General features: G+C 33.3%; 1 protein-coding gene across 1 annotated transcript; it reads left to right on the top strand.

The window, feature by feature from the left end:
- The first annotated feature begins 1349 nt into the window (after nucleotides 1-1349).
- Nucleotides 1350-7252, top strand: LOC101212319 (protein DAMAGED DNA-BINDING 2). Its single transcript, XM_004143107.3, has 11 exons — nucleotides 1350-1731; nucleotides 1855-1945; nucleotides 2688-2815; nucleotides 3815-3937; nucleotides 4048-4136; nucleotides 4272-4392; nucleotides 4967-5058; nucleotides 5205-5334; nucleotides 5915-6163; nucleotides 6272-6468; nucleotides 6677-7252. The coding sequence occupies exons 1-11, from the start codon at nucleotides 1498-1500 to the stop codon at nucleotides 6909-6911; spliced, it is 1689 nt and encodes a 562-aa protein (XP_004143155.1). The 5' UTR covers nucleotides 1350-1497; the 3' UTR covers nucleotides 6912-7252.
- The last annotated feature ends 947 nt before the right edge of the window (nucleotides 7253-8199 follow it).

Genomic DNA, 8199 nt, shown 5'->3' with positions numbered 1-8199 from the left:
ACAAATTTTAAATAATACGAAATTATAATCACTTACTGACTTAAAATCTTGCAACCTTAAGTGCATCCAATCATATCGAGTTTGAGGAAGAATCCCACTTTTTTTATCAATATTTTTTAAAAGACACCTCATTTTTTCAAATAAACACCAAAATTAGTTTTTAACATTTTCCTTGTTTTTTCCTTGTTAGAACTATTAGATTTTTTAGTTTTTTTAATTCTGGAGTACCATAAGGAATGCAATTATTTGATAAAATGTTGTTATGTGAACTCATTTTAACTTGAAATTATTGTATTTTTGTTTAGGTTATGGAATCCAAGTTTGTTTTTGAAGTCAAGTTCATCCAAAGTCATTGAATTTCAAGCTTCTTTAATTAAGTTCTTGAACTAAAATTGGAGGATTGTGATTTTTTGAATAGTATAGTTGAATTGACTTTGTAATTTCAGGTTGGGGTTGATAGAAGTAAATGTTTTGTATGTAACAATAATGTTGAACAAATATGTAAGGTTTTCATAATGTTTATGTATAAATGGTGAAATGTTAATACATGTTAAACTTCTAGAATTGTTCTTATGCATATGTATACGATTGATAAGATTGATGGATCATGCTACAAGGATTACATAGGCAATACATGTATAAAAATATAACTGAATTACAAATTAAAAAAAATCTAAAACATGCTTGACGTTTTTAAGATGTCATAAACAAATACCTTATTAACGTTTTTTTAAATGTCACTAACATCAACATACTTGACAGTTTTTACATGTAATGAATATTTGTATATTTGACGTCTATAAAATGACAATGTTTATTATTCTTGATATTTATTAACTGTAATGAATTTTGACTTTCTTGACGTTCATTTCAATAACGATTTTAAAATCGTCAAGGTGAAAAACACTTTAACGATGAAAAATGTTTTTAAATATAAATTTAAGATTATTAATTGTTTAATCATGATATAATTAATATTAAAAAATTGTCACAAACACATAAGAGATGGAATGTTCTTGTTTAACGATGTTAAAGATGTACTTTTTGCACCAACTCAACCCGACTCTGACCAAATGGAAAACAAATTTGACAATGTTTATCAAATCGTAATTAAATTTAGTGTTATCAAATTTGATGATGGATAACAATTAGAAATGTAAGTCAATTCTTTCTATTACAACTAAAACGATGAATTTTGTTTTATTATTATATCTATAATAACTTTTGTGCGGAGTAATAATTATTTTCTGACTCAAATCAACTTTTAACCTTACCGAAAAGGGATGGTAAGTCATAAAATTATCTTTATCAATATAACATCATAGTTTATGGGAATGTGTAAAATATTACCAACCACAAACGACGTCGTCTTTTCATTCACGAACGGGGAGACCAAGCGGCCGGTAGAGCACCACGTAGTCTCCCGCCACCGTTGAACAACTTATTGGCGTTACACCCTCAACCACCAGAAAAAGCTCATTTTCGAATACCCTGAACATGCCTCCGACCACCAGAAGTCTCTCATTTCCCCGAGTGATCGTTGAGAAGGACACCGACTCCGAGCACAGTTCGTCGGAAGAGGAAGAGGAAGAGGACGACGAAGAGCCTCTTGACGACGAAGATGAAGACGAGAATGGTAAAAGCTTCGAAAATGAAGGCCAAAGGATCGAAGAGGAGTCCAGCAAGAAGGGAAAAGCACCCATTACTCTCAGCCTTAAGAAAGTGTGCAAAGTAAGTTTTCGATTCGAGGGTTTTCTTCGTTTTTGTTAATGACTGGTTAAGGTTTTGGTAATTCTTGTTATTGGCGGTTCTTTTTATTTGATTATTGTTCAATTTTATGGTTGATTTTTTTAGGTTTGTAAAAGGACTGGTCATGAAGCGGGATTTAAAGGAGCTACGTACATTGATTGCCCTATGAAACCATGTTTTCTATGCAAGATGCCTGGTGAGTGCTAAACTTTCTGATTTTTTTGTTTGTTTGTTTAGTTTCTTATATTACTCTGCCTCCTTGGATTGGTAGTTCTGAGATGATTTTGGAGCAAGCAATGTTTTAGTAGACTGGATTTGTCAATGATACATTTGAAGTGAACTACCAGTACTTCTTTTGATTTCTCCAAGTCGTTTCGTTTCAACATCAAGTTTGTTTTAGCTGCCAAAATTGTGAGGGGCAAGGTCGGGATTAGAATTGTTTTTGAGGAGCAAAATTTTACATTCAAACTCTGTGTATGGAAAATCGAGAGTGAAAAGTTAGGAACAACACTGAGTCCCTGAAAAATGTGCTTGTTTTCTATCATTTCTTGCTCACGTTCTTATGTTTTCTAAATATACTAATGAATTTTTTGCCAAATATTAAAACCAAAACAAGACTTTAAGCACTATTTTAAAAATAATGATAAAAAGAAATTTGGCTTAAATTTAAAAACAATACTCAAAAGTAGAAAAGAAAACAAAAGTATCAATTCGAGCAAGTAAATTTTATGAGTTGATTTTTTAAGAACCATAATAAGAAACGAAATGGTTATCAAATGGGAACTATTACTCACTCCTTCCTTCTTTGCTCTGCATCTGTTGTGCATTTAACATGAAGTTGTACGGTCATTTACATTTTCTCATGCTTTTATGTCTTCTTTATTTAAATATGCTGACTTGGGGTCTTCCGTTACCCATGGTTTATCAACCAATTGAAGGACATACAACAATGACATGCCCGCATCGGGTGGCAACTGAGTTTGGTGTTATTCCGGCATCCCATAAGAATACTCGCAATGCACTTTTATACGTTTTTGAGCGCCAGTTTAAGCCACATATTCCTCCTGTAAGTCCATTTTCTGCTTTTATGCACTATTTATTTATTTATTTTTATTCATGGTAATAATTTCTTGATTTTCAGCAGTATTCTGTAAATATACATTTTCGAGCGCCAATTTCTTGATTTTTTGCTATATTTTGTAAATATTTTCATCAGTTTTATCATTTTCAATAACTTCCCTTTTATATGCTAGTAATCTTTGGCTACGATATATTTGTAAGGAACAATGTATCAATTACTTGTAGCACTTGGATGGAATGCCAAAGAATTTTTTCCTTTTGGTTTGGTAGTAATGGTAATGGAACAGTGATGTGGCAAAAAAAATTTGTGTAAAAAGCTCCCTGTGGAAGATACAAATACTATGACGTCCTCTTTTTACTCATTAGCCACAGAAACTCTGGTCGTTTTCTTTTAGGGACGTCCACAGATGATTAAAGGCGGAAACTTCTTTCAATTTTTTGATCCAATAATTTTGTACCGGAAGTCACATAATAGCTTCTGCTTGATTTTATTTGTGAAGCTGCAGGTTAGGATTAGGATTACATGGTTGTCATCTTTCTGTGTTTTGCTTGTACATTATTCATTAGTTAGGGTGCAAGGTGCTACTAGGAAATCTATCTCCTTTAGATATTTATTATAAGAGTTGCTCCGATGGTCAATGGTGCAAGTTCTACCCTTGGATTTACTTCAAAGATCATGGATTTTAAGTTCAAACATTGGTACCTTAACCTTTAAATTTCTTAGGTGGTTGTCCAAATATTGTAAGGCCAACTAGTCGTTCAGTGAAAGTGCCAGCTTTTTGTTAGCATGAAGACTTGAAACTTGAAAATATTAGGTTTAAAAAAAAAAAACCAGTCCTCTTTATATGAACAGGTGTGCTTGTGCATGAAATCTTTTTGTTACTTTTCTTCTGAATGCTATGTTTGTACTAGTTGTCATACAGCTGTATTCCAAAATCATGGGTTAATTTGTCTGTCACCTTGACAAGTTTATGGTGTCCTGTAGATCAAACCAGCATATGTGATCCCAGATCAAGTGAACTGTGCAGTTATAAGGTACCATAGTAGGCGTGTAACATGCCTTGAGTTCCATCCTACAAACAACCGGCTTCTTTTATCTGGAGATAAGGTGAATTTGATTGCTACATTGGTTTACTGAATATCCCAGTTTCCGTTGATTTGTTAGCCTTTTGGACTTCGTTAAAGTGCAAAAGATCACTTTTTTCTTGCTTACCTCAGAAAGGACAAGTTGGAGTTTGGGATTATGATAAAGTGCACGAGAAGGTAGTCTATGGAAATATACACTCTTGTATAGTTAATAACATGAGGTAATAATCTTCTCACGTAGTTTCTGATTTTTATCTCTTTTTCATGCTTCATGATAACTGCTTTAACATAGTTGAGTTGTATCTTGTAAACCACACTTATTTTTTTATGGAAACATGAAATCCAAATTATTTCAGATTCAGTCCTACAAATGATGGTATGATATATGCTGCATCTTCTGATGGAACCATTAGTTGCACTGATATGGAGACTGGATTTTCTTCTCCATTAATGAATCTCAACCCTGATGGTTGGCAGGTATTCATAACTCTGTTTTTTATATATACAAGTTTTGGCATTTAGTATATCCAATTTTTTTTATGTTCAAGCTACAACCGTTAATCCAAAAGAAGGATAAATTTAATTGCATGTCATCCAGAGCATGTGGGAATCTTTTCCCCTCTCTTCAGAAAGGACTTCGTGAAAGAGTTTACTAAGTACAAATTCTATCCACTGAAACTCACAAAAACTACTACAATTTAGAAATAATTATGTGGTTTGATGGGGGGTAATTAGTAATTACAAAAGGAATTAGCAATGAATCGCCAATTAAAAGCACTGAATTCATCTTTGTTTTCTCTCACCACAGTTCCTTTAGTAATTCTCCCAAATTGTCTTTTTAGGAAAAATATTGGATTGAATTAACTGAAAACAAGCAGTGCAGTCTTTTCCTCCTCATTTTAAATGCACTCGCCCAAGTTTGACCATACATCGTTTAGAATCCCGAACTTCTATATGAACTCCAGGGCTAGGAATACAATATAGAATAAGAAGGCAGGGGTGGGTGATAATCATGGTATAGTAGCCGTAACTTGAGTGTTGTCTTCTATAGGGCCCTAATAGTTGGAGGATGCTATATGGTATGGATATCAACCCAGAGAAGCACACTGTGTTTGTTGCTGATAATTTTGGTTTCCTATATTTGTAAGTAGTTTCTTTTCTTCTAATGTTTGAATGATCGAAGGTGCTTCTTTCTTATTTTCCTTTTCTGAAACGTAATTGCCTGTAAGCTCAATGAGAGTCTTAGGAGACGATCACTTGGTTTAATGTTACCTCATGATGCTCTTTAGGGTGGATACAAGGTCCAATAATAGATCTGGGCAGGCTGTTTTGATCCATAAGAAGGGTAGCAAAGTTGTTGGACTGCACTGCAATCCTCTTCAACCTGATCTGCTCTTGAGTTGCGGAAATGATCATTTTGTAAGATACTTTGATCGATAATATGTACATTTTTCAAACTTTTTTTTGTTCCCTCTGTATTTGCGCATGTGTTATGGATTGGTTTTCTTTATGACATAAATGATACACAATATCTGATGTCCAGCAATTTATACCTTAAGGCCTAATGTATAGAACTTCTTCAGGTATAAAGAGTGAGATGTATTAGTGGGAAATGCTGAAATCAAATGGATAGTAGATGCTTTTTCTTAATTTGAGCGGTTTTCTCTTCTTGTCCACTTGTATTTCTTTTCTAGCTTATTTAGGAGGAATTACATGATAATTATTTTGCTACCTTGTTAGGATTTTGATAGAATGAAATTTTCATATAGTTGAGTTGATTTAATTTTAAATGAAATCAAGTTAACATAGTTCTAACTCACTAATGAATTGTTTGAATTAACTTGTGGAAATGAAATTTTGGGGCATACATCGATTTTTTCCCCTTTTTCTTATTTGAACATTACATTTGTTTTATTAACCAATTAGGATCAAAGATTTCCATTGTTTTCTTACATTTTACTCTTCGATGTCCTAACCACAAAAAGCTTATGGATATCAGGCTCGAATATGGGACATTCGCCGATTAGTAGTTGGATCTTCCTTGTATGATCTCGCACACAGACGTGTCGTAAATTCTGCTTATTTTTCTCCCATATCTGGTTGCAAAATTCTTACGACTTCTCAGGATAACCGCATTCGTGTATGGGATTCTATATTTGGCAACTTGGATTCACCAAGTCGAGAAATTGTGCACAGTCATGATTTTAATCGACATTTGACTCCTTTTCGAGCAGAATGGGATCCAAAGGTGATATAATCTTGCAGCAATTTATTCTTATGTTTATATTTGTCTCTTCCTCTGCTATCCTTCTTTGTTGTTGTCCCTTACGAAATTCCAATTTGATATGCAATGCAGGACCCATCTGAATCCCTTGCAGTTGTCGGTCGTTACATAAGTGAAAACTATAATGGAATTGCCTTACACCCTATCGATTTTATCGACGTCAGCTCAGGGCAATTAGTTGCTGAGGTAATGGATCCTAACATAACCACAATTAGTCCAGTGAACAAGCTGCATCCACGAGATGATGTTTTGGCGTCTGGGAGTTCAAGGTTCGACACAAATGCATTTTGATTTGTTCTTTTCATAATATGGTATCATGATAATTGGTTTTGGAACTCATCCAATTTAATAGATTGAGGACATTCTCTAAGAAATCTTCTAATACCATTCAATTTTCACTTATGGAGAGATTGCTCTGCCTCTACCATTTTATCTATTGATGCTTTATCCGCATTTTTGTTCTGCTTGCTTGTCCAGGTCGCTGTTCATTTGGCGGCCAAAGGATGACCACGAACTTGTAGAGCAGAAGGACGAAAGAAAAATTGTTATTTGTACCGGAACAGAGAAGAAACGGAAGCACAAGTCGAAAAATGATGAAAGTGAGGATGATTCGGACGTGGATAAGCCTACCCCAACCGCAAAAGGCAAAAACTTGAAGTCAAGGAAGCCTATAACTGAAATAAGGAAAACTTCTCAAAAAATGAAACGTTAATTTAACCAAAACTCCCTCTCCATTTTGTGCTCTACAACCCTATTCACCTAGTTCATAGAATATATTAGGTTTAGCTCGAATCTCCATAGCCCTGTGTATGATTAACCCAAAATTAACCAACACCCTCCACTAGTGAAAGATCCTTATGAGACGTAGTGGGTTTTTTTTGTTCTTTTAATTTTTAGATGTTGTATCATGTATATTGTTGGAAATGAACTCTCTGATGTACTCACTTTTTGGCTGCATATTGCAGGTTGTTACATGCACTCTTACATTTGTATGGATCTTTAACTCCTCCTTCTTGGCATTGCTAAAATAATACTAAACTTTGTATGTGTGTATACTTTTCATGTTATATATATGTATACATATGTCTGCACACACATATAAGGTTTAGATTTATTTTTTCCATCTTATTTGTAATACAACACTTTAAGACCGTTTGATGTAATGTGTGAGTTATTATAATCCAACGTTATCGTAGATTGTTTACAATAGTTTGTGTTTGAAGCATAGATAACCTTAGTTTGAGTTATAATGGTATATGTTTGAGGTGTAAACTATATAGATAACCTTAGTTTGAGTTATAATGGTATATGTTTGAGGTGTAAATTATATTAATTTGAGAAGTAAATGGTAAACACTATAATCAAGAATAAAAAATAATAAATGTAAAATAGTAAATACTGTAGCAAGTGAGTTATTATAGCAAAAATAATTATTATAAGTCTTTGCTCCGAATGTTTTTTAATATGTAACAATGAACATGCCAACAAGAACAAACATTTATGCTAACGCTTGGGTGATGACAGTGTTGTCGAGAGATAGGTGTTGGAAGAAAATATGGTGACGCATAATACACAATGTCGATGTATAAACCTCTCTACCGATGCTTAGTGATGACGGTAATACGTCATCGGCAGTTCATATTTGTCATCATCGTCAAATAGGCATCGACAAAGCTTCTATCTACCAACTGCCGTCTTTTACTCATCTAGTTGAAAACCTATATAATTAATAGATATAACATATATGGTGACGGTTTTGGAGTGCAAGATGTTTTTGAGTTTATTAATTTTTTTGGTTTTTTTAGTATCTAATATATTTATCAAGCAAAAACCTAGAAAACAATTAATATTTGTAAACCTTTCTTGAATGATTCATTTCGTGCTTGTCATTCCATAGTAATTATAGTACATAACAATGGAATCATAACTATTGACACTTAAAAAAAGCACTTCCTATGTATATAAAGAAATTTCATAATATATAGCAATTTATTTCATAA

The sequence above is a fragment of the Cucumis sativus genome, chromosome 6 (assembly GCF_000004075.3).
Source record: "Cucumis sativus cultivar 9930 chromosome 6, Cucumber_9930_V3, whole genome shotgun sequence".
In the NCBI taxonomy this organism is placed as follows: domain Eukaryota; kingdom Viridiplantae; phylum Streptophyta; class Magnoliopsida; order Cucurbitales; family Cucurbitaceae; genus Cucumis; species Cucumis sativus.
This window is presented reverse-complemented; position numbering and strand designations above follow the sequence as displayed.

Coding starts and splice junctions, on each gene's coding strand:
- LOC101212319 (XM_004143107.3), top strand. CDS start 1,498: ATGCCTCCGACCACCAGAAGTCTCTCATTTCCCCGAGTGATCGTTGAG. Junction 1,732..1,854: donor GCCTTAAGAAAGTGTGCAAA/GTAAGTTTTCGA, acceptor TGATTTTTTTAG/GTTTGTAAAAGGACTGGTCA. Junction 6,164..6,271: donor GAGCAGAATGGGATCCAAAG/GTGATATAATCT, acceptor TATGCAATGCAG/GACCCATCTGAATCCCTTGC.